A 27,455-nucleotide genomic window follows, 5' to 3' on the forward strand; every position below is an offset into this window, starting at 1 on the left:
TAAGTTGCTAAATAGTTTAGTCTAGAGTTGTACATACCATAGTACAATTCTAGTCTAAAAATATCCTACCCCTGTGGGTTGGCATAAAATACCACAAATGATGGGCAATATTGGTATACAAATAGTGTTATGTTTTCTTGGATTTTTTGCATTTTTTTATATACAGAATATACAAGTGTTGGAAATACGTGTATATGAAATTTAACTATATTCAGTTACTGTTGTCTCTCTGGCCACAATCTTCTGTGAAGATCAATATCATTGATTAATTTACTAGTCACATATGCCCTAGACTCCCGTGACTGATTTTCACGAAATAGTCTGGCAAAATGTATACGGGTGGTATTACCAACAAGAAAATAATGGTTATATGGTGTGACCAATTTAATGTAGTTATTAACACGAAGTTATTAATTGTGAACAATTGCTCTAGATGACCTAGTTATCCTCAGCTCTGTGTGAGGTATAGGTCTGAACATTGTGGGTAATTAACTATAGCCCACTAAAGCCAGATGTAGACATTGGCTTTATTCTGGTAAATTAATAACAGGAAATAATGGGGTCAGGCTATAATATATGTGTCGCAGTTTGCTGTTAGTCGTAACTAATAATGAATATATTGCCTAGTACCTGATAATACAACTTAATTAATAGTAGACTATAAACAGAGTTAGTATATGATTAAATATAAAGGATTATATAAGACCAGTAATTTATCTTCGTATACTGGACCGTAAATATTTGTGAATTTATAATGGTTTATGTAGATCAGTAATTTATTTGAATGTGTTGGTCTATGAACCACTAATATTTAATGAACTGATTTATCCGGTTCTAAGTCGACCAAAAAGGATAAGGAAATCTGGCTCCAGAATAATGATAATAAATCTAATATATAATTCGAAAGACCTTTCTTATGAAAATAAAATAAATTGGAGAACCAGTGCCTATGGATCTCTTATATAAAAGTGTAACTGAAATCTATTAATGTATAATAATGAATTATAGTTTACTGTAAACTATAGAGCCAAATCCATCCACACACTTTGGAGGGAGGGAGATTAATTTGTAAAGAGAAATTAATGCCCTTTAAATAATAAAATAATGAGATGTTAATGCATATAAATTCATAAATCACATGTATGAATAATAAACAGGCATATGATATTAATAATTCAGCGAATACTACTAAAGGTTATCTACAAAGAAAGTATTGACAGCTTAGCTGTAGGTAGGAATAAGAGCATGCGCCTTGTAAACTCGTAAAACTCGTTGCCGTAAACTTGTTTCAACAGGCTACTCTGGGAACATGTGATTGTTGTGGAAGTTATCGTCTCTCTTACGCTTGTACTCCAGCTGAACGACAATTCACATGTAAAATCTATTTGAGAATACATAGTTCCTCATGTATTCATAAAAATTAATGTGGGGAGATAGGGGGAACGAAACTTACGGGTTTGTTTTAAAGGGTATACATCATGACAACACACCATCCTATCTAACTTATTAAATGTGGCCACAAAAAATACTGTAGGACAAACTGGTTTGCCGGGCACAGTGTCTGAGATAATGAAGCAGTTGCGTCTTGATGGCGTTTGTAGATGCACTGATAGCTCGATATATTAAAACGATGATACGACCAGCTATTGTGCTAGTTTGTTAAATATTTAGTTCAACTAGTCAATGGTAGCCTCTAGTGTTATTTGGAAGTATCAGTTATTTTATTACTGACTTCGCAAAAATAAACACTACAAATTTTGTGTGGATAAACTCTGCGAAGATGTAGCCTCAATTTGGCTGGAGTTATTTTATGCGGTGTCACTCTGCAGATATAAAAACGCCACACAATTCATGGTTAAACTCGGTGAAAACCACTGAGACTAGGCTGGGTGGCCAGTCTGTGACTGGGTATTTGTTTATAAGATATTGTTTACTGATTTTTTTATTTAATAATAGTCTAGCTCTCTAGACTATCCCGCTTCGAAGACCCCAATCATATAGATCTGAGAACTAGTGTATTTCTAGATATAATGAAAAACTGGCTAGTTCTGGTTCATCCGGTTTGATGTAGACCAATCATGTTGGGAAAACTGACCTATGGGATTTATTTATTTATTTGATTTATTTTATTAAGTAATTTATATTAATTTATTTCTTATGTTAATGTATTTGTTTCAATAATGAACGGTTTGATACTAAATTCCCACATATCATTTCCTACACAAGCTGGGGCGTTCATTAATTATATGATATATCAATCGAAATTTAATCGATTGGTAGACATTTACTACAAATGTCAAGACACCTACGTTAGTAAACTAAATTAAACAAATGCAGTTTATCTGTATGGATGTTTATGGCCTGGTCAACCAAATATGAACCCCAATGATTAATAGACTAATACTCCCCTAGGTGATGCTAGTGTAATCACATGTCATGTGTTGTAACAATTAATTGTTGCTAATTCTTCTTTACCAGGAGTCGTGGTCGAACCACCAGCCAGGTCGGACGTTCCTGAGGTCTCTCTGCTGGTGTTTTCATTGGACGCTTCTCGGTTGCCCTGGCGAGTGGTCGTTTGCCACTGCGGGGTGACTACTTACTCGTCTCAGTATGGGGACTTACGTGCCGCCACTGCGGAGGAAGGAGTCGGCAGGGCTGACGTTCACCTGTAAAGTGGACATTGGAGTCATCAGCAATACGCTGTTTGATGTTATGAAAGTGAAGGTGGAAGATCTTGTTGGTTTGCAGATCATTAGCGAGGACAGAGTGGTGGTGAAGTTCGCCGAGAATTGCTTGTTCAGGCAGTTTATTGAACAGTATGAGGATCGGGAGGTGCGGCTGAGCAACGGTCGAGGCTTTGTGAGGGTGGCGAATTTGAGTGTGGAGTATACGTACGTATCGATTAAAAATGCTCCAATTGAAATGTCAGGGGATCTTCTCCGTAGGGCGCTTGCCAGGTATGGGCGTGTCGACTTTATTCGTGTGTGTAGGCACACGTCTGGAGACGTCAAAGGACTCATGAATGGTTACAGGACGGCAAAAATGGTCCTTCGTGGGAATGTGCCTTCCTCACTTTCAATTGCTGGCTATACTGTCGGCTTCTTCTACCGGGGACAAACTCGGACATGTTTCAAGTGTGGTCATGTTGGCCATGTGGCTGCTGCCTGCACCACTACGATGGATGATCGGGTTAATCTGTTCAATGAAAATGATTTTCCTCCTTTGCACGAGCAAGAAGATCTATCAGTTTTGAGTAGTGCCCCTTGTATGGAACCGGATGCAGTGGTGGATGGCGCAAATCTGGGTCCCAAGAGTGCTGCTTCAGTGGTATCGCCTGGTGAGGATGACGTCCGTACTGCTGTAGCGTCTCCTGAAAGGTCTAGCGGGAATGTCGATCTCCCTACAAGCCCGTGCGTGCCCGTGCAGACCAGCTCCGAAGGCGAGTGTGCTGTGGTGCCTCCCTGCTCTGGTGAGGTGGTAAATGCAGTGGTGGGCATTTCATCGGTGGATGGGTGCTCCAATGCTGAGTCGTTTGGTGTGCATCGGAACCCGCAGCAAGTAATCAGTGATGGTGTTGATATGGCTCGGTCTGCTGCTCGAACAACTGAGGTGGTGGCGGAAGTGCATATGGAGGATGTACATGCTCCTAGTCGCGGTTCTGGACGACGTGAGGCAGATTGCCTGTTGCCTGTTGGCGCTGGGCAGCACAGTATGAAGCGGCGGAAATTCGGAGGTTCTCTTCAGAATATCCTAGATGCACGGAGGAGGTTGGAAGACGGCACCCCCACCCCCACCCCCCTTCCCTGACGGCTGTGCGGTGTGATCCTATGGTTCCGTCCGACTCGGATATTCCGCCTTCTGGTGGGGGCGTGTCTGTGATGGATACTGGAGTCCCTAAAATTCTCGGGAGTGATCCACCACCTGGTGGTACACAGAATGTGGATTGGTGGGATATTGTGAAAGGGGTCCAGGAAGAGTCGGTAGGGGGAGATTTGGTGGTAAAGCTCCAGAAAAGTTCTCTGGGTAAGCTTGCCGAAGTGGTTCCCACTCCAGTAGTTTTGGGAGATTGGGTTGAGGGCTCTTCTGTTGGGTGCGATGCTACCCTGGGATGTAGTGGTAGTGTTGTGTGAGTGTGGTCCTCTGTTAATGTTTTCTCAATGGATTTGTGGATGAAGTGTGCGACATTGAACGTTAATGGACTGAATTGCCGTTTGAAGCAACGTCAGCTTGTGTTGGTGGCCTGCTATCACAAGTTGGATGTTATATTTATTCAGGAGCATAATGTTAAGTGTATGGACCGTCTGGAGGTGTTGTTGAATTATTTCGAGGTGTTGCTGAACCCTCCTGTGTTATCAAAGGGTGGCACGATGATTTTGTTGGCAAAGAGGGCGAGCATGGGGATAGTGAGTTCGGAAATGGATGACTGTGGTAATGTGATTTTGGCGCATGTGTCGTTTATGGGTTCCGTGATTCCCTTGCTGAATGTGTATGCGCCCTCAGGAACGCATAGGCGAGCTGAGAGGGAGGAGTTGTTCTCGGATGGTTTGCTTTATTTTTTACAGAATGACACGAGAAGGATGATTTTTGGTGGTGACTTTAATTGTGTAATCTCAGTCCGGGACTGTAGCACTCGTGCTCAGGCGTCTGTCTCTCCTGCTTTAGTTAGGACGTTGCAATCTATGCACTTCCGTGATACCTGTTTCCTGGCGAGTGGTGTCCCGGCCTATACCTTTGTTAGTAGGGATTATGGCTCTCGTCTTGATCGCGTGTATGTGCACAAATCTTATGGTCAGGTCCGCTCTTGGGCCACTGTTCCAGTCTGTTTTTCGGACCATAGTATGGTGGTGGTGGGCGTTGTTGTCAATGATCAGGTGCGGTTGGGTAGGGGTTGGTGGAAGCTGAATTGTGGTTTGCTGAGATACCCTTTGGTGGTGGAGAAATTTGGTGTGATGTGGAGAACGCTAGTGCTGCGGAAAGTGTATTTTGTGTCTATGCTAGATTGGTGGGACTGGTGTAAGGTGGAGTGCAAACGTTTCTTTGTTCGTTTCTCGAAGCGTCTTGCAGCGGATCGGTATGGTCTTTTGAATTTGTTGCAAGCTCGATTGCGTCAGCTTTATGGGCTCATGGACCAGGGTTTAGATAGGTATGATGAGATTGTATTGCTGAAGAGACGAATAAATGGGTTGCGGGAGGAAGTGGCTCAGGGTATCCATATCTGTCTATTGACATCTGAGCGTGTAGAGGGTGAGAAAGTCTCTGCCCACTTATTGGGTAAGGTTAAGTCCCCTAGGTACTCTACCGTTATGACTGGTATTCGCAGGGTAGATGGGACGGTCCTCACTAATACTGATGGGTTGGTGTGTTACGTTCGGGAAGAGTTGAAGGGTTTGTATAGGAAGGTAGAGTGTATGTCGGCGATTGTGGGCATTTTCTTAGTTTTTGACAGGATGTGTTGTCTGTTGAGGACAATGTGCAATTACTGAGAGAGTTTACGGATAGGGAGATTTGGGAGGTGGTTCAGGGGTTAGCGAATGGGAAGGCGCCTGGGTCTGATGGGTTGCCGGCGGAATTCTATAAGTGTTTATGGGGGGTGATTGGGTCGGACTTCTCAGAGGTGGTGCGGTATAGCCTGAGGCATGGTGTTATTAGTGGGTCACAGTCTTTTGGTATTATTCGTCTCCTGCCGAAATCTGGGGATGTGCAGCTGCTCACAAATTGGAGACCGTTGTCTCTCCTGAACCAGGATTATAAAAATCTTGCCAAGGTACTGGCGAATAGGCTTCGGTTGGTTTTGGGGAAGTGTATTTCACCGAGGCAGTTTTGTGGTGTTCCGGGTAGGTCGATTGTCTACTGCAATAATTTGATGAGGGATATGATTTATTATCTTTCGGATAATGTTGTTCCATCGGCCATGGTAAATTTAGATTGGTCCAAGGCTTTTGATAGGGTGGATATGAGTTTTGTGTTTCAGGTGATGGAGAGGGTTGGGATTGGGCCGCAGTTTGTCTCTTTGGTCAGAATGCTGTATAGGGGATGCAAGAGTAGTGTTTGTATTAACGGGGTATTGAGTGCCCCCTTTTTCCTTGGGAGGTCGGTCCGGCATGGTTGCCCCCTTTCTATGATCCAGTTTATTCTGTTTCAGGAACCTCTGTATATGGCTTTGCGGTCCCATCATTCTCTTGTGCCGCCACGTCTCCCGAATGGTTTGCTGGTACCCGTTGTAGGGTATGCAGACGACACGACTGTGTTTGTCTCCACTGAGGAGTCAGTTCTTGTGGTGCAGGATATACTGGCTCGGTTTCATCGGGCGACGGGGGCAGTGCTAAATCGAGAGAAATCTTGTATGATGGGGCTTGGTGCCTGGGCTTCTCGGCCTTCGTGGGGGGGTTCTTGGTTCCCGGTTGTGGACTCGATTCAGACTCTTGGCATCTGGTGGTGTAAAACATATGCGATGTCCTTACAGGTGAATTGTGAGGCAGTCTCTAGAAGAGTTTTGGGTTCAATTTCATGTTTGTATGGGAGGAGGTTGACTTTGTTTCAGAGGGGGCTGCTTCTTAACTGCAAGGTTCTGTCCAAAGTTTGGTACATGGCTCATACCTTTCCGTTGAGTCGGCAGTTTGCATTGGCCATTAATAAGTGTTTTTTTCGATACTTGTGGGGTGGGAGGTATTGTCCGATACGTACGTCTATGCTTTGTTTGCCAAAATTGCGAGGCGGGATTGGATTGTTCGATGTATACTATAAGGCGTTGGCGATATTTTTTGTCTCGTTTAGGAAGGGGCTCTTGGAGGGGGACAGTGTGTTCTCTCTGGGGTTATATTATTGTACGATGCGTGTAAATTCTCTGTTGAGGTTACCCTTGTGTAGAGAGATTGCGTTTCTATCTATCCTCACTGAAGAGATTCACTGGTGCAACAGCAGGCGCAGAACAGGCAGCAGCCTGATGGCCCAAGAGACCACAACAATAACACGTCCGCGGCTGGCGGGCGTAAAACACCCGAACGTTGTACCCCATAAGGCGCACAGAGGACGGAATATCCGCCCGGAGTCTCATGCCCAGGGTGCGAATGTTAGACCTCACACCCTTAAGAGGACTAGAAGATACCACATTCACCCTCACACTAACAACTGCGCCAAACCGGCCGAAATACCGCCGTAGCAGAGCCTCTGGAAACTCCAAGGGAGCCCCATGCACACTGATGTAAGTAAGTGCACCACTTCTATCCGAGAGGGTTACAGTGCCCGCACCATCCGGCAGGGGTAGAGTCCGCCCCTCGTATCGCCGGAGAAAATCGCGATATGCCACCTCCTCTGCGAACTTCACAATTGCCCTACGGGCCGTTACCAACTCGACCCCATAAATCGCAAACACAGGGACAGAGAGCATTTCACAAGCCAGAGCAATCTCCGGGTAACCAGCCCGCACAGAGAACTCTAGTCCCACAGACTGTGCCCGGACGACAGGGGGTAGAGGGACCCCCATCGTAACGCCACGTCAGCACCAGTTAAGATTGAATTAGTATTTACGCTGTTGGGTGGCTCACTGCGTGTCCTGTTACTACTCCTAGCTGGATACGTATATAAATTTAAATAAACTTATTTTGTTCCATTTCATCATTGCCTGTATATGTATATATATTATATTTTTGTAATTTATCATGTAGTGTGGCAATATCAGTGAGACAGGAGCGCGGATTACTAGTCAGGTATTAGACCTGTGATAGTCGAGTCAACTTCCTGCTATAGTACAGGAAGTTGGTATTGTGTAGTTGCCAGTAGTTTCACTTTTATTATTATAAATGAATAATTGTATTTATTACAACATACATTATCTATGTTTATGCATGTAAATTTAATCATTCTTATTTCAGTTATTTTAATGTTTGTTTTTGCACAGTGTTGTTGCTCATTAAACAAAATTAATTTTATATATATTTACCATTCGTTATGTTGTGAGCGAGTGTGGGGCGTCCCAACGCCATGTTTTTTTTTTTTTTTTTTTTTGAGATATATACAAGAGTTGTTACATTCTTGTACAGCCACTAGTACGCGTAGCGTTTCGGGCAGGTCAGGTTTAGTTCAGTAACTGGGAGACGAGCGTGGCGTTAACTGTTCTGGTCTGATAAGTGTCTGTGTTGTTTTTATTTTACTGATTTTGCTTTTGTAGTACAATTATCTAGAATGACAACATTACAATAGTTAATTAATAAGCCAGTTTGATTATTGTTATACATAAATGACCTTTTTTTTAGTTTTATAAATATATATTGTCATTATTTACATAGTTTATATTCGTGTGAGTTTCCTAATCCTTGGTGAAGTCAATTTTACGTTTATTGAATGAGATGTACTGGTGAGACGCCCTGGTTGGACGCCTTTAGATACAGGTTCTCAAATCTATCCCTAGAATAATAACGTCTTATCCCTGTAAGTCCAACGAGCGGTGTGTACAAGTCATGACATGTCCTAACCGGTATACCCCTAATCTACCTGCATTACTGGCAAGGAATGACTAGATATAATTAATGGGTTATCGGGTAAAGAACACTTCCCTTATTGTTGACGAAGATCGTGATGATGATGGGAGTTTGTAACTCACATAACCCTGCGTCTAGAGGAATATAATTCTGTAGCTACAATCATTTTCCAAGCGAGACTTGTTGATGTTAAAATTAACGGCGTTTGCCTCCTTCCCGGCTTGAAAGACGTATCTCTCTCGCCAGTTCCTATAATGTCCTTTTATTGACAATGGGAGGCAGACTAGTTTTTTAGTAATTATATTAGATCGTCATATAGAATACTTTTCGTTAATTCGAAATCATAGACTGGTGTTTAAAGTGATTCACATTATTATTAGCTGGTAAATTTAATTGAGACACGGCAGTGATATCTCGTTTTTCTCGAGAAAAATTCCACAGCAATCTCGTTTGTTTGAATGAATTTGTTTGTTGGAAATTTCCAACACTAATAAACTACTATTGTATTATAATAAATCATTATTATTATATACTACAGTAGTTCCTAATTTTACTAACGGTAGTGTAAAAAAAACCTAACCAATGCATCTGCGTATTAATGCTAGAATTCTCATGAAATAGAGTAGCAACATTGCGTCAGATAATGTCTAGTTAGACATATTTATTACCAATGGGTTAGAGAATTGAATGTGGTTCTCTAAAATCATCAGTATTCCGTGTAATAATTACTTACAGATAATATAACTCCCAATAATCTTAAATCGAGAGTTATTAGTTAAATTGTTCTGTAGTAACATTTCCTTCAGTCTCGCACGAATGTCATAGAGAGAGATAAAATCTTCTCCATTTCTCGTTTAACACCATAAAACGAGAATACGATAATATTTAAATCCCTATAATTGCAACCCAGTCCTCATTAACGTATTTCATCCATAATCGCGCAGAAAAGAATTATTCGTGATTAATAATTTCTGTGGTGAATGCGAGAGCCGGGTTGAGGGAGGCGGCGACGCCATTGTAGAGAGAGCGTGCCTGGACAGCGTACGAGAGAGGAGGGTCCTGGCGTGAAGAGTGGCGAGATACGTGGCAATTGGGAGTTATCAGCAAGAATTACACTGATACCCAACTAATAATGAATAATTATTTCTCCACGTGCTCTATAGTGCCCAGCCAGCCAATAACGCGTCTACAATTAAAGCCAAAACCCACAAATACGCGTACAATGCAGTGAACATCTGAGACTGGCAGACGTGATATCGGCAGACTTCAGTATTCCATACACTCACGTTAAGTATATGTTTCTTTCTTGATGCATCATCTAAGATCGTATATTTGTGAGTAGTCTGTCGTTACATAGTGAGAAGACCCCATATCCAACGTTAGTACCAAATCGGCATTTCTTCTATTTTCATGAATATTGAGATTAAAGTAGCCTATTCCAATGCTACTTTATATTCTTTAATTTTCAGCCCGTATGTGAGGAGTCATCGAGTCGTTTTTCTTCATTCGTGCTATTCACCTCTGGTTCCTTCTATGTGGAGATCCTGTGATCACGAGGACGAATCACAAAACGATGTCATAGAAATCGTCTTAAAGCTAAGACCCTTTGTACAAATTTAATTCCTCTAATTTGATTCTCATACAATTTTTGTAGGATCATTATATTAAATATTATTACCAGATATGATGATTGGAAATTCATGTGTTTGCTTAGACTGTTGCTCCGTAATTTAATAATCATTAATATTTACAATTTGAGTTCACATATTTGAATCTACAGCATTTTAGATCATAATATTATTTACTCAGCAATGAACTGGTGACGAACCACACTAGTTCCTAGACGTATATGAAGTTCTAGTAATACCCCCCCCCCAATGTAGGTGTTTGAGGCTCTGACTTTAGTTAATTAATCATACAGTCCATTCATTATTTCAAGTGATTGTCCTTTTAATAATTATCCATAGACACTGGTTCTCTAGTGTTATTCTAATGATCACTTTTATTAGTTTTCCCTCTTTTCTCAAAAGTGGGTGGTCCTTCGTTTATTAAATTAAATAAGTAAATAATTGAATAATTGAGTCAAGCCCCAGATATCCCACATTGTTAGTACAAAAACAGCAGCAATATTAACTGAATATTGTATTAAAGGTTTGTAAATGGTGTCGGTTCTTCTGATCTTCAGAGGATGTATAAAGTAAATCTTCAGAAAACATTAATAAACATCCACATCCAACTAACTGTGGTGTGGCCAGATAATGAAGCAGTACTGCAATTGAAATACAACTATAAGAGCAAAATGCTCTATGTCAGTAACAACTCTAAAGTAATTAGAGACTTATCATTTGGATACAAACTCTGATAGTCCCAACTAAGGAGAAACCAGCTGATAATCTATCTAGAGGACTGACATTTAAGCAAATAACTAAACCCGAGATGTAGTTCCATGGGCTTCAGTGGATAGTCATTTACAAGTGGCCCGAACAAAAGTCACAAGTCATAGTGACCAATATCACTGTTCTCACTGAGATCCCAAGCCTCACTTGACTTCAGTAATTGACTGTACTCAGTGCTCTGCTCTGAATAATATACTCAGAGTAACCCAAAATGTGTTTGATTTCTTGCAGAAAGTAGGTATCAAGCACAAGTAGATACATTAAGAGCACAAGGTGCTCCTAAGTACAGGGTCAAACATGCACAAGTGTAAACCTAGAGTGAGGACTATGAAACTTCTCACAAAATATATATATGACTTAAGTCTCTGGATTGACCAAGACAATCAGAACGTTCTGCATTGCGGGGGAAGATTACAGCACACAGACGTTGATCTTGAAGTAAACAACCTCAGTTCCTCCCCCCGGAATCTTTAGATAAGTAGATTGCTTGTGCTTTACTTTCACGACCACTGCGCACTCCATGGTGGGGTACTGGCTTCCCTAATGTTGCCAAACTGTTAAGTTAATTCTTAAATCCTGCAATTCTTAAATCCTGTTTGCCTGAGGTGCGATGCTCGGTGTGTCCTTTCCCTGGACCTCCACCACATCCTAGGGACCGAGAACTGAACCTTCATCCTTCTGAGACCACTGTGGTAGACATCACAGGAGCTATTATCCTCACAGGCACCAGGGATAAAGTCCCTGATAAGGCTTACATTAAGGCTGTTAAGGCCTTTTTACTTGTGCCACCACTCGAGGAGCTCACCTGGAAGTAACTCCCCAATGAATGCTGAATCATTCATCCAGGCCTTCCACAGGTTTGGTGTATGTAGATCCTGCCCCAAGTTGATGATATGCGATAACGGGTCTAGCTTGGTGGCTGGTGAAGCATGCCTATTGGAGTTCTGGCGCCATCCACTCGGTTCAGACTGCCCTGAATCAGTGGCAGTGATACTGGCAATTTTACCACCCAGAGCACTGTGACAAGGGTGTTCTACAAGAGGATGGTAGGGACAATGAAACGCTGCGTAAGGAAAAAACTCTGAACTACCAGAAAATAGATCTCCATGAACTCCAAACCGTTGTCACAGAAATTAATTCCCGAGTCAATAACCGACCACTGACTTACCTCTCTGACGACAACTCACAACACGAGCCTGTTAGTCCATCTCATCTGATGTATGGAGGATCTGTCACCCCTATTGCATCTCTTACTAATGAAGAACGTTGAGATCCTTCAAATGTTGGGGAAAATGGTTTACCTCGGAGTTATAAACACCTGTCATAGGTAATCAGTCGGTCGAATGAATTTTGGACAAGGAAGAATTAACTGTTCTACGTGAGTATCACAATGGGACTACAGTCGTGAAATATGTGACTAGAACCGCGCGCACCAGCTGCCAGGTGGCACTCAGGTGAGTGCCACCCGACAGGTGGTGTGCAGGTGTCTAGTCACACAGGGTTTTTGGGGATTTTCCCGGAAGTTTGGCGCGTTTCAGACGCGTGTGAGCGTCCTGTGTTAGGGTATGTGGTCAGGAAAGAGAGTAAGTTATGTTGATGGGTGCCAGGTGGTGCGCGCGGTCGTCGTCGCAGCGCGGGTGTCTAGTCACAGGGGGTTTGGGAGGGGAATTTCCCGGAAGTTTGGCGCGTGTCGGAGGTGGTCTTGAGTGGCGGGTGAGCAGGTGCAGCCCCTCGCTCTAGTCACAAAGGGAATTTCTGGGAAGACGTATGAAAATACAAGGATAAGAGTGGAATATGAGGAAGGAGATTGTCATAGACTTAATGATAATAGTTTGATGATCGTGAGTAGAGGATGTTTGGGGAGGGGGGAGAGGAGAACCCCTGTACCTGAGAGGAACGCCAGGAGGTCCATTAGCTTCCCCCTACAGGAAGTCGCAAGTGTCGATGGGTAAGAGAGCGAGAGAGCACCCTCCTGCGGAAGTGGGCCATTCCCTTGGGCTATTTGTCTAAAGGGTTTTCGTTGTCTTCAGAGTGGAGATGTTCGCCCCACGGCGAGTCCTCATACACTGTGGATTCGTTAAGGAGGGGAGCGAAGTACATACGACAGACCCACACCTGTCACCCATCAATCACTCCCACCCCTCAGCCCCCCTCCACCCCCATACCATCAACCATTGTTCTGTGCAAACCCTTTTTAGTATGTGTAAGCCATATCGTAACGTGATCAACATGGTGAGAGCAATAACGAGGGAAAAGTAAACACATTATATAAATTTATTTCTTTATTAAACACTTAAGTGATTTACAACGATAATAATAATAATAAGACTTCTTCTTGGTGGTTTAGCCAGCAAACAGATGGAGAAAGGCTTTCATTCAGTTCATCGAACCTTCCCGACACGCTAGTCAATCAGTCAATCTGTAGAAAGGGGAAAAGGTTATAAGTTTTGTTGTTGTTGTCAATGTTGTAAACATAAATACATACAGCATTATGTTCATCATTCAATCCTAACATAAAGTATTACTCACCGCACTATCATCCTAGCCAACTTCGTCACACAGCGTTTCACACTCAGCATCACTACCGTTTAAGCAGAATGCTTGCTTACACACAGGCATTTTCATCTGAGCATAATTGAATTTCAACACTTTTTCATCATTCTTGCGAAAATGACCATATTTAAACGCTTCATCAAAGTGAAGCAGGGCGGCCTCTAAGCCTAGTCTGCAAAAATGATATGCAAAATAAACGGCGTTATTCCCACAGAAGTAACTATTCAAGGATTGAATCCTTTTCTTCATAATATATAGGGTATAGTCTTGGAAGTAGGACATAAACTCTTCGAAATATCTTGAATAAGATCCTATTGCAGGATTGGCATAGCTGTCTAGTATAACTATCTCGCTTCTACCTTCATCCTTATTTACATAGAATGTTATCCAATGGCCCATTTTATTATGAGAACCCGAGTCCAGAGTGTTCATTATGAACACCACAGGTCTTTTTTTATGTATTTTATCCATATTTTCTGGACGTCATCAGCTAGGAAACATCCTAGATAGTCTACCTTATCACCTAAATTACTTCTGATAGCCTCATTTATTTCCAAACAATTCATATTAGTATTTTATCCTCGCGTATCGCAAATAACGCGACGATCCGCGTTAATGCTGATCACACCTGTTGTAAACCCGTAAACTAGAATGACTTTATTTCTAGCTACTCCACGTTTAAATTCCAAAGCGATCCTCAGATTACCACTTTTTTCAATCGGGATGGTGTCATCGATATCCTCGGGTTGTAAATTAAAGGCCAGTATGGTTCCACCATTCACATATGTGTCATAAGATAATATATTGTCTTTATCAATGCCTAAGGCTTGTAATGCTGTGTAATACAACTTGGCGCAGTTATGAGGGAAGTCACACCCAATATTGACAATATTAGTGCTATTCTGCGATATTAATACTTTACTAAGCTCACAGTTTTCCAAATAAAGCGGGTTGCGATTATATGCACCAGACACCGCCTCCATATCAAGGATGATTATATATAAATGTTCTGGTATAACAGTCCCCCACGGCTGGTCCATTGTTATAGAGCGCTGACCTGTGCCCAATATATACGTTTTGTATAATGTTTTATTAAAAGTATACGTAATAGGAGAGTTGTTCTGCACCATGGTTTTGTTAATGGCTACTAATCCTTCAGGGTATGGCAATACCCGATCCACCCATAGACGTGTAGACTTGATATTGTATTTAAAATTAGCGTGTTCATTGTCGCTGAGTATAAGCCACTTATCAGGTTGAAGTTCGAGCCGCACCCTGATGTCTACATTATCCAAAACGTATTCACTAACGGATGTGACATCCAGCATTAGTTTAAAACAAGTATTCATGCCACTCGTTTTCATATCAGTCATCCGCTGCTTCTCACCAGCCGAGATGTTAGTGAAATAACCAGCTTCAATTTTACCAGGATTGACTCGGTTAAAAAACTGTGACAGTTTATCATAGCGGTTAGCCTTACACCCAGAAATCGTAGATAATAACTTTACGTATGACCAGAATGAGAATAATGAGCTGGTTTCAACTACTGTTTCGTTTAAATACACAATAGCGGATTTGAATAGAGTTTGCGATAATCCATTCACCAACGATGTGTTTTTAGCGTCTCCTAAAGGCGTTATTCCATCTTCTTCGGTTAGATCAATAGACAACTCCAAAGCTATAGATGATAAATCCACCAGTTGGCCATTCACTCCCTTGATGATGAATTCCAGATAAGTGTCTGTAAACTTATTATTGACCCCAGAATTCACAGGTAATACATCCACCGTTTGTCTGCTGGCAATTGTTGATTCTACCAATCGAGGGGAAAATACTTTAGGAAAGGCTTCACTAACAGCAGCTGTATAATGTTCTAATGGCACCTGGAGGCCCAGAGCGTTATATCCGGCCATGTTCGCGCTTTAGACAACACCAACCGAGTGAGAAGAAGTTATGACAACACATCATTATATTTCGCTTTAGTAAAACGTTTGATGTTTACTAATTTTTTTGTTTGTTTATTCTTTTTCTGCACTCTTCCACCTATCATTTGCTTCCCCACTCCTTTCAATTCCGCGATTGTTTGAAAGTTTGTTTGTCATTATTAATATCGTCTAGTACGTTCTGCCCCAAGCTAAGCGCAGCCGGGGCCAGAGTCCTCATGATAAAGGGCGCAGCTCGACGCGCTCTCCCGCTTAAAAAGGAAAATATTCCTCCTCCTCGCGTATAACGTCTACTGCTGTTGAAAATCTGTATATCATCAGTCCCACCACCTCTAGGTGGGGTTAACAGAATGTATAATTCCTCAACAGAGGGGGGAATAAAGTGGACACGCATTTCTCCGCTTGTTTCAGACGAATGAGGAGTGGCGGGAAAGCGTTGGTGTTATATACCTCCTGCAACGGGGCGTACATGCAAGACTGCTATGGTGCACCCACGTTCATCGAAATGTATTGGGTTACCATCTCGATTCCTAATAGTGATGCTGACGCTGTCTATCATGTTAGTGTTAAGACGCACATATAGTTTTTTATCGTTACTGTTATCACTTCCATTTAGGGAGATTACATCCAAAATATTTACAGACTGGTTTCCATATCTAGTAGAAGAGATTCTATTGCAATAAACACACAGAATATCAACTCCTCTAGGCATTGGCGGGAATAGACATGTGTTAACTACACTCGAGGCATACTGACGTTTTGCGAATATGTCATATTCTATTTCTGGAACTACGCCCAACACTTTCCCAAAAGCGGTTCCAAATGATAATGTAACTCTACTGATGTTTTTATGCCCCGTTGCAGAGCTAATATTCTCATCACTAATCACAGTAGTGAACTTGTTTCGATTGGAGGAAGAATCATATTTAATAAAATGCGTTCCATATTTAGCTGAAAATTGTTTTAATGACTTTCCTAAAAAACTCAGTTTAGCATTACTTGAAAATATGGCCTCTATTTCTGTATTAATCGTGGTATTAATTTCTTTTATAGTTCCGGCTAAAACATCAGATGATAATAAATGCTTTGAATGCATGTATTTCCCCTCGCTCACTTTCTCATACGTAACGCCTACACGTATATATGCCTCGGGATTATCACGCTTAATAACGTAATGGGAAGTGGGGAGGAGTAATTTTTGTAGACACATTTCATAACTCCTCCTGGGATCTAATTCTAGCTGGTTAAACAATCGATTTTGGAGAGATGCGGGGATGTTATTGGGGAATAAATGCGTATCTGATACGCTGGTGGCGTATATCACGTGAGTGTCCATCGCTCTATCTCCTTAGACTGCTTTTTGTCTAGTAAAGCCATCTACACATTACACGCTCATTTATATACACTCACCTGTTAATATACGATCCAGGAAGCATTCCTTTTACTGTGAGGATCAATCTTGACAGCTGCCTTTCTCTTAACAGATGGAGGCTCATACACTTGACTGCTTGCCGTAGTATTACAGAATAAATCTCGCGATGTAGATGTTAGTGTGAAAAACAGTTGAGCAATGGGGAGTTTATCCGGTAAAAAAACAGATTTAAGCACAGTCATTTTATGTATAATGTCATTAATTATATGTATGCCAGATACTGGAGCCAATACATTTCCATTCAGATCCCAACAAACGATTCCGGTAGCATCATAATGGTTTAGCAAGGATCTCGCATATTCATGATCTCTCACTTTCAACTTCAAATCTATTAAATGTTTTATGGAAGGGTTGGTATGCAGCTGAGGAGGAGGAGGTGGTTTGACAGTAGTGGCGTTATAAAATTCTCCACCTCGATCAGAATTAATTTTGCGCACTCCCTGAGAATGAGGTGAATCTAGAATTAAAGCTAGAGCATTAGTGGTGCTTTTCCCATCCTTAGCGCGTAAGGGTACTACTTGGGCGTACCTAGAGAAAATATCTACACACACGAGTAAATATTTCACTCCGTCATTATGTTTGTCCAATAAACTCATCTCGGCCAAGTCTATAGCTTGAAATAGTCGTGGTTTAGGGCTTAACACCCGACGCCGAGGGAATTTATGTGGTTGTAAATAATGCAACGTATAGGAGTCAGAGCTTTTCAGATAGTCCTTTACATCGGCTAGAGTTATTCTAGAGTTAATTAATTTGGCGGCCTTATACAATCTCTGTACCCCTCCAAGCCCTCCGCTAGATGAGGGGTCGTTATATACTCGTTCCAGTACATCTTTCTTGCTCACCATTGGTAAACTATCTCATAGGGCGGTTCGTGAACAATATTACCGCGTAATGTTATCGTAGATGGAGTGTTCGAGCACAGATCTACTAGCAAATAGCCGTAGGGTTGGCTAATAACTTGCTTATATAACTCTACAAATTTCTTTGAATCCACTTTCCCAAATATTTGTCGTCCGAGTGTTTCAATTTGTGACAGGTCTCGTGATTTAACCAATATGAAATGAGAAGCATTTAAACTAATATTCCTCGAATATTTACCAGGAAAAAATATATTTTGAGTAATCAATATGACGGAAACCGTGAAATGTCGGCCCCTAGTAAACATGTCTGATACGATTTTTGAATTCGCAGACTCTGTAAAAAAGGTCATCATAGATTACTAAGATATGCGAGTCATTATCTACTCGCTCTTCCACTGGATCAATAATGGTTGAATGCTCGGTCAGCTTCCCTTTAATTTGTGGATCTGATCGTAATTCAGAGTACCCTCCTCCGCATATGATTATTGAGGAGAACTTGTGTTGATACTTCCTTACAAGTTTACTGCACAAGTAGGATTTTCCGCTGTTTGAATAACCAGCAATAATAACACGAGATGGTTCTCTGAAAATATCTAGATGTTCCGCATGGATTATATCATAGGAACTGTCCATGATTAATGCTTCGTTAAGACTGCTAAAAACTAAGGAACTGAGGTGGAATTTATACAAACATAGTCATTTACAGGTGTTTATTCACATATTTTATGTATAGCAACATCATTTTTAAAACTAAACATAGTTCTTACAGTTCACAAACAATAATATTAAACATCATATTTTTTAAAACTAATCATAGTTCTTACAGTTCACAAACAATAATATTAAACATCCTATTCATTTAGTATACAAAGTTCTAGTCATATGGGGCATCCATCTTAATACTACCTAACAATTCTACAACATAAAATCTAGCGAGGGTTGAATAGTTCCTGAGCTGTAGCATCGCGTTTGCTCCAGGGACGGAATATTGGGTAGAGTCTCTGTGCTTGCTCTACTTCCTCCTCCTCCATAATCACTTCTTCCATCTCCTCCTCCTCCTCTCCCACTTCTACATCCATCTCATCATCATTGTTATTGGGAATATCAGGATGACCATACGCTAGGGACTCTATGGGGCTTAAAATGTAGCGTTTATCGTCAAATGCTGACAATCCTCTGCAGGTACTGCGACATGTACAAATCTTTCCTTGCACGTTGCGTATAGATCTCGGCACATACCTGATTGAAGTGTTTGTTTCAAGAGTGTGTTGAAATGAGTCATGTGAGAGTTTCTCTTGTAGATGGTATGGTATGCCCTTACACTTACAAGTGTGCTCCCCATCATGTGTAGTGAACGAATATGTTTTAGGTCTGAGAGAAATTAACTGGTTAATAATCTTAGAGCCTATTTCAGACTTGAGCAATCCTAGTTCACCTTCTCGCGCTTTACAGTAGGATGGATGTGTGTCATTAAAATTACTAAAATCCATACAGTCGAAGAGAGGAGACTTATTCAACTCTTCAAACACATCCTGACAGTCAAGTTTAATGATGAAAGAGTCTGTGTCTGTATATAACAGACACGCTTTATCCCCATACGCAGGTTTGACAACATCATACCAGAACTCATAGAGTCGCCTCCTAGCAATTTGAAGTATATGATAACCCAGATAGGTAGGAGTGTTGACTAGGAGAGACTTCTGCTTGATAGTACATATCACTCGATCCTTACTTAACAAAAGACTCCGCTTGAAGAATGGGTTTCGAGCATGTTTCAGGAAATGACTACGATCTGTGACCAAATAGTGTTTGTTCCCATATTTAGATACATCTGTGAAACTCTTTCCATATATAGAGTTTGATACGAGATTGAAAGCCTTTTTTTTTATCGCGTGTTACGACCCTGGGTTCTCCAGTGGAAACCAGAGGTCAAAATTGAGCTATTAAACTTTCTAGTAGTACAGTTGAGTGCATCTCGAACGGCAATTCTTTGTATCTTCCCTGCCAGACGTAAGACTATTATTGTTTCTCAAAGAGCATTTAAAGACTGAGCTGGGGGTTGATTATTAAATAATAACATAGTGTTATGATCTCAGCCTGCAGGAGAACCGAGTCTCCCTCCTTGAGAGTTATTCGTGAAGCCTGACCTGATTAGAAGGTCTAACAAATATTGAGGTGATAACGCATATGTAAAATAGTTGCTTGGATATGTATAACAGTTTGAGATTATGGGCAATGAAGAAGAAAACAGATAAATGACTGGCTAGGAGATGTGGACATTTTGCTGGAGGCGTGAGGCTCGCTTCCGGAGGACCTTGACCTCACTTGAGTGCCAGACATCGCAGGGGGAAGCCGCGCTCCGTTGAGCTCCCGTCAGAAGGGAACCCCTAGTGATATATCTCGAAGAGTAGAGAAGTGTGCAGACGTACCAGCTGTGGAATCGATCTGGGGACGTGTGGTCTCAAGTTGTGGGCGATAATTAGTGAATATTAAGCCGCCCGAAGGCATTATTGTGGGCCGTGGAGCGCCCTGACCAAGCCTCGTCAGAGGAAGAAGCGCCCTCGACCAGACGACCTGTGGTAAGCACGATATACGCCAGTTCATAGTGATTGCTTGTAGTTGGTCGTGTGCCCAGCGACAGTAGCGATGTTTATTTTATAAGTTAGACATGTTTTAATAAGGCAGAAGACCTGAAATAAGAGAGTGGAGAGGGAGGAACATGGAGCGACATCCATCCCCTCTGAGCGCTGGCGGACGACTGAGGGAGCCTGGCTCCTGATGGAGGAAGACCCTCCCAGCGAGTGAGGACCGCCGCCAGGCGAGGTGGAGTATGGACCCGCCCAAAACGGGGGAGTCCACTCTCACTGTATGTAGAGGACAGATAGAGGTTTGAGGCAAGCATATTTGTGTGATTATTTTTGTTTATGTGTTAAAGGGGAAACAATTTTATTGGAGTGTCGATGGGTTGCAGGTTTGTCTTTTGGGGAAGAAGTTGCTGAGGACTTCGAAGCCAGCAGATGAAGTAGCTGATGAGACTCCAAGGTAGTGAAGCAGAGGACCTCGAGCTGTGAGGAGAAGCAGTGAAGAGGAGTGTCACGTGCTTCTGTAGAGGTGGTGAAGCACCATAGTTGCTCGAGGAAACTTCATGGTGTAGCAGCCAAGAGAGCTGTGGAGGAACCTAGCAGAAGGGTGAAGCACCGTAGTTGCACAAGGAAACTTCATGATAGCAGCCTGGAGGAGCTGCAGAGGATCCTGGTAGTGAAGCCCGGAAGAACCTGAAGATATCAGGGTAGTGAACTTCCAGAGGTGGAAGGGGAAGTTCTGGTGGATTACTTGTAGGGAGTTGATAGTGTTTGGTTGTCATTAGCGTGCAAGACGCAGTGAGAAGTGAGTGACTGTTTGCATTCTTATGTCAAGGAGTGATTTATTCTGAAGCTTAGAGTTGCAGTCGTAGGCTTGATTACCTACAGATGTATGTGCTCGAGGACTGACAGTGATCGATTAATCATTGTTGTGTATCAATGAACATTTATACTGATATATGTTATTGCATTCAAATGCTGGTTTTCTATATATATATATATATATTATCTTGCTGATAGTGCAACAGTGTATGTAGACTTGATCAACTTGAGGAGGTTGATAGTTTCAGGTGGTGAACCAGGAGATAGGATACCACTTGATAAGCTGATAATAGAGTTCTGATGGTGTTGGAGTGCAACCTGATTGTGATATTATAGAGTATAGGATTCATTATTATTATATGTGTGTATGTATCGTGTATGTGCTTTGTCCAGTAAATGTATCCCAATTTGCTGGTGTTTGCCCTTGTCCTAGTGAGGCTTCCCAGGAGGTAGTAAAGAAGGAGAGAGAGAGAGAAAGAACCAAGAACCACTGCTGTGGACAGGGTAGGAGGTAATACTAGTAAGTCATAGGGGATTGAGGAGATCATATCTCATAAGGAGAGAGTGGGGAGTCACAGCGGCTCGAGTGGGTGTGTGCACGTGACAACGAGGCTAAGTGTTGGAGCCGCATCCCCTAAACGTGTGACGTTGAGCCCCTCTCCAAGAGCCAGAAGCGCCAAGGGTGATCTCCTAGTATAAGCACTCTGCCGAGTTGTGGGTTGGGTTGTCCATAGAGAAGGATCAACGACGACAACACCAACCAACCCACAGTCTATAATAAATTGGGGGCCTGTCCGGGAGAGTGAACTGACACACCCACACCCTGTCCAAGAGTGTATTTGTACACCCTTGCTGAAATAGATAAACTATGTGACCGCAGGTGTATATTCTCTCTCTTGGGAAGACTCACAGGACAGGATGACAGCAGTCCTGAATTTTAGAGGTTCGGAGAAAGACCTTGCGAGAGCCCAGAAGTACATTGATACAGGAGATGATGAGATCTTGCAAAATTGTACCCAGGAACAACTTTGGTTGATCAGTAAAATGTATGGTGTTAGGTTGAAGTCAAACAGGGCGTCTAGTAAACGAAAGGAAATCAAGGCAATAACGCAGATAGACAGAGTAAGCATGTTCTGCAAAACTCATGACGAGAAGATTCTAGACATGTGCACTAGGAGGCAGATAAGGATGTTGGAAGACCATTTCGGCCTAAAGGGTGGGCAAGATAAGATAGAGGATGGACGCGAGGCGCTGCGGACTTGGTTAAGGGAACAAAAAGCAGAAGAAGAGAAGGAAGCGAAACGCCAATGTGAACAAGAGGAAACACAGTGCCAGCAAGGAGGAGCTGAAGCCCTGCCTCAGAATGAAGAACCCGATAGGTTGGAAGAAATTTCAGAGGAAACGGATGATGTGCCAAGTGACGAAGGAATTAATGTAAACTCAAGTAGCAGCAGGGAAAGCAGCCTTGAGAGGCGCGAGATGGAACCAAAGTTGGAACCAGGAGACAATGAGGTACAGCTGCAACGTGAAGAGAGGCAGGCTCGGCTTGAGCAAGAGAAAGCCAAAGCCGAGCAGGAGCGAGCTAAAGCTGAGCAAGAGAAAGCTAAAGCCGAACAGGAAAAAGCTAAAGCTGAACAGGAAAAACTTAAAGTCGGACAAGAGAGAGCCAAGGCCGAACAAGAAACAAGGCTGAACTGGCTATGATAAAGATGGAGGCCGCTAAAGCAGAACGAGAGAGAATTAAGACGGCACGAAGGGAGAACAGAGTGAGAAGCGAGGCGAGACGTAGCAATGGCAGATCCAATGGAGTCTGGGGAGGAAGAAATTATGAGAGACCCAGAAGAGTCTGGGGTGAGAAAAATTTTGATAAATGGGCAGATAAACGTAAGTACCCTAAAACTCAGAAGAGTAGGTCGCGCACTTCGTCTGAAAGTGAGGATGGAGGAGCTAAACGAGAAACTAATCGTTATCCAGGGAATCAAGAGTCCAGTAAAGCTCCACAGAGTACAAGTAGTACGTCTGGCCTGAGGAACTCCATTACGAGTGGGCAGAGTCAGAGCTACTCTGGTACGTATAGAGGAGACTTTTCCCAGATGAGATGTTACAATTGTAACGGATTGGGTCACGTGATGCGAGATTGTCGGCAGGGCAAGAGAGTTGTGACCCTGGCCATGTGTGACCCCCAAAGTAAATATACTAATGTGTTCCGAGACAAACCACAGAAGGTGAACTTAGTGAACGAGAGGTATAGGCCGTTCATGAGCAAAGGTTGGATCAGAATAGGAAGCCAACCTGAGGTAGAAGTTGGTATCTTAAGAGATACCGGAGCTAATCAGAGCTTGATTACGAGAAGCCTGATTGGGAATAATCGACGGTTAGCTGGCAGGAGTAAGATGAGAGTATATGGGTTATTGTCTGAGAGTGACATGCCCGTATGTACTGTCCAGCTAAGGTCGGAATATGTGTCGGCGGAGGTGATGTTGGGAGTGTGCCCCGACATACCTGTTCCAGGAGTCCAAGTGATCCTGGGGAATGACTTGTGTGGGACAAAGGTGTTGCCAAGAGTTATAGCGGAGACTGTGCCAGAGGAGAGCCCAGAAGGTCACGGCACGGGTGGGACACCTGAGAGTGTGAACCTGACTGACATCCGAGGAGATGAGTCAGGAGCCCGCCAAGCCATTGAGTACCCTGTCTCGGTAGTGATGAAGACAGAGGTGGCCGACGAGGAAGACGCTGGAGAAGATGAGACAGTGTCGATTCAACCGGTGGAAGATATCGACGTAGATATAGCGTGGCTGTTTGATGAAGGTCCAGCCCAGAAAAATGAAGTCTCGGTGAGGTCAAAAGTGAAGATGGCCCAGCCGAAGAAGAATACTGTGGAGAGAGTTGACCTGAGTAGAGCCCAGACTGCTGAAATTGAGAGTCGGAAGGCGAATGCAACTGTGCTGAGTAGAAATGAGGAAGGATGTGGACAGACTGAGGACGGAAGAAGAGCGTCAAGTGGTCCACGAGCACAGAGGCATATGGATAGTGGAGTTAAGTTGTTTGAGATGTCAGGAGTTGACATGTTTCACAGAAAACGTGGAGAAAAGATAGTGAAGAAGAGTAATAGCCGAGAAAATGAAAGGAGAAGAGACAGTATGTGTGGAGAGATGCTTACGAGCACACAAGGAGAGGTAAAGCGACATGTACAGTCGAGTGCTGTTGGTTGTAGTACAGTGCCCGAAGAAACTTTTAGGGAACGAAGAAGAGTTGAAGGAGAAGAAATGGAGTTGCATAGAGGTGAGAAGTGTGGGAAGAGGATGATGATGCAAGCATGGAGGAATAGAAGAAAGCCGAGGACTCGATGGAGGTCAAACAGGATGAGGTCTCGGATAAATGAGGAGACAAAAGGGAGGATCGTCGGTGAAGACGAGGAAGTGAAGTATGATGACAGGAGACGAAAGTATAATGGCAGTAGATGGAAGTGTGAAGACGACAGAGGAGGTACAGACAGTAGATGTCTGACTCTGGATGTGAAGAGAGGAAGACAAGGAAACGGAGGGGGAAAACAATAAGTAGAGTTGACCGATGGAGTGCAGGCGTCCAAGGAGGACAGCCTAGCCAAGAGGTGCCAGAGAGGTCAGATCGTTTGTGAGAAGATCATGTTTCAGGCGAGTTGTGAGCCAGATGTTGCAAGGAGCAACGAACTAGTTGTAGACTCCTAAGGGAGTATGTAAACAGACTAACCGGTCGAACCAATTGGTTGAAGAACGAGACAGTGTGGTGGCGGATGTATTATCCCGAGCTTTGACACTGGAATAACTCTCAAAAATAAGGGGAGGGGAGTGTTATGATCTCAGCCTGCAGGAGAAACGAGTCTCCCTCCTTGAGAGTTATTCGTCAAGCCTGACCTGATTAGAAGGTCTAACAAATATTGAGGTGATAACGCATATGTAAAATAGTTGCTTGGATATGTATAACAGTTTGAGATTATGGGCAATGAAGAAGAAAACAGATAAATGACTGGCTAGGAGATGTGGACATTTTGCTGGAGGCGTGAGGCTCGCTTCCGGAGGACCTTGACCTCACTTGAGTGCCAGACATCGCAGGGGGAAGCCGCGCTCCGTTGAGCTCCCGTCAGAAGGGAACCCCTAGTGATATATCTCGAAGAGAAGAGAAGTGTGCAGACGTACCAGCTGTGGAATCGATCTGGGGACGTGTGGTCTCAAGTTGTGGGCGATAATTAGTGAATATTAAGCCGCCCGAAGGCATTATTGTGGGCCGTGGAGCGCCCTGACCAAGCCTCGTCAGAGGAAGAAGCGCCCTCGACCAGACGACCTGTGGTAAGCACGATATACGCCAGTTCATAGTGATTGCTTGTAGTTGGTCGTGTGCCCAGCGACAGTAGCGATGTTTATTTTATAAGTTAGACATGTTTTAATAAGGCAGAAGGCCTGAAATAAGAGAGTGGAGAGGGAGGAACACGGAGCGACGTCCATCCCCTCTGAGCGCTGGCGGACGACTGAGGGAGCCTGGCTCCTGATGGAGGAAGACCCTCCCAGCGAGTGAGGACCGCCGCCAGGCGAGGTGGAGTATGGACCCGCCCAAAACGGGGGAGTCCACTCTCACTGTATGTAGAGGACAGATAGAGGTTTGAGGCAAGCATATTTGTGTGATTATTTTTGTTTATGTGTTAAAGGGGAAACAATTTTATTGGAGTGTCGATGGGTTGCAGGTTTGTCTTTTGGGGAAGAAGTTGCTGAGGACTTCGAAGCCAGCAGATGAAGTAGCTGATGAGACTCCAAGGTAGTGAAGCAGAGGACCTCGAGCTGTGAGGAGAAGCAGTGAAGAGGAGTGTCACGTGCTTCTGTAGAGGTGGTGAAGCACCATAGTTGCTCGAGGAAACTTCATGGTGTAGCAGCCAAGAGAGCTGTGGAGGAACCTAGCAGAAGGGTGAAGCACCGTAGTTGCACAAGGAAACTTCATGATAGCAGCCTGGAGGAGCTACAGAGGATCCTGGTAGTGAAGCCCGGAAGAACCTGAAGATATCAGGGTAGTGAACTTCCAGAGGTGGAAGGGGAAGTTCTGGTGGATTACTTGTAGGGAGTTGATAGTGTTTGGTTGTCATTAGCGTGCAAGACGCAGTGAGAGGTGAGTGACTGTTTGCATTCTTATGTCAAGGAGTGATTTATTCTGAAGCTTAGAGTTGCAGTCGTAGGCTTGATTACCTACAGATGTATGTGCTCGAGGACTGACAGTGATCGATTAATCATTGTTGTGTATCAATGAACATTTATACTGATATATGTTATTGCATTCAAATGCTGGTTTTCTATATATATATATATATTATCTTGCTGATAGTGCAACAGTGTATGTAGACTTGATCAACTTGAGGAGGTTGATAGTATCAGGTGGTGAACCAGGAGATAGGATACCACTTGATAAGCTGATAATAGAGTTCTGATGGTGTTGGAGTGCAACCTGATTGTGATATTATAGAGTATAGGATTCATTATTATTATATGTGTGTATGTATCGTGTATGTGCTTTGTCCAGTAAATGTATCCCAATTTGCTGGTGTTTGCCCTTGTCCTAGTGAGGCTTCCCAGGAGGTAGTAAAGAAGGAGAGAGAGAGAGAAAGAACCAAGAACCACTGTTGTGGACAGGGTAGGAGGTAATACTAGTAAGTCATAGGGGATTGAGGAGATCATATCTCATAAGGAGAGAGTGGGGAGTCACAGCGGCTCGAGTGGGTGTGTGCACGTGACGAGGCTAAGTGTTGGAGCCGCATCCCCTAAACGTGTGACGTTGAGCCCCTCTCCAAGAGCCAGAAGCGCCAAGGGTGATCTCCTAGTATAAGCACTCTGCCGAGTTGTGGGTTGGGTTGTCCATAGAGAAGGATCAACGACGACAACACCAACCAACCCACAGTCTATAATAATAGGCACCAACTTTGCTTACTAATACTTTCTAATCATTCATAAAGTAACAATACATTGCATAGGGGAAGATCTTTAATGTGCTTAGCTGCACGATCAATTAGGCTCCTTCCGGCACCACGACATGAGGGAGGCCAGCTGGTCGCTAGGAGCTCTCTCTTCTCTGGCTGGCGTTCGTGCGGACGAGACCTACTCTGTGGCTGCACCCCTACTCTTCTCCCTTCTCCTCTTACTTATTTCCCTTACCTGAAGTTCCTGTACCCTTAAGTTAAGTACGGGGCATTATTAAGTGTACCTACTCTGGTAGTAACGATTGGTGAGACCTGGGGGTAGTATTTACCAGTGTTTTGGGTACCCCTAAGTGTTGTGTTTTGTATTAGGGTCCCACGTGGTTTCCCTACCCTAAGCTGCATCCAGCTTCAGTGCTTATCCAGTAGTACTTTACCCTAGCTTGTTATTAGTGTAA

The 27,455-nt window shown here is 43.1% G+C and overlaps 1 protein-coding gene across 1 annotated transcript; it reads left to right on the forward strand.

Moving 5' to 3' along the window:
• The first annotated feature begins 21,983 nt into the window (after positions 1–21,983).
• LOC123756325 (caldesmon-like) lies at positions 21,984–22,769 on the forward strand. The gene has a single exon (XM_069314272.1). The coding sequence runs from the start codon at positions 21,984–21,986 to the stop codon at positions 22,767–22,769; it is 786 nt and encodes a 261-aa protein (XP_069170373.1).
• The last annotated feature ends 4,686 nt before the right edge of the window (positions 22,770–27,455 follow it).

The sequence above is a fragment of the Procambarus clarkii genome, chromosome 78 (assembly GCF_040958095.1).
Source record: "Procambarus clarkii isolate CNS0578487 chromosome 78, FALCON_Pclarkii_2.0, whole genome shotgun sequence".
NCBI lineage: Eukaryota > Metazoa > Arthropoda > Malacostraca > Decapoda > Cambaridae > Procambarus > Procambarus clarkii.

Bases quoted from the DNA above. Each gene is read 5' to 3' on its own strand.
- LOC123756325 (XM_069314272.1), top strand. From the start codon at position 21,984: ATGACAGCAGTCCTGAATTTTAGAGGTTCGGAGAAAGACCTTGCGAGA.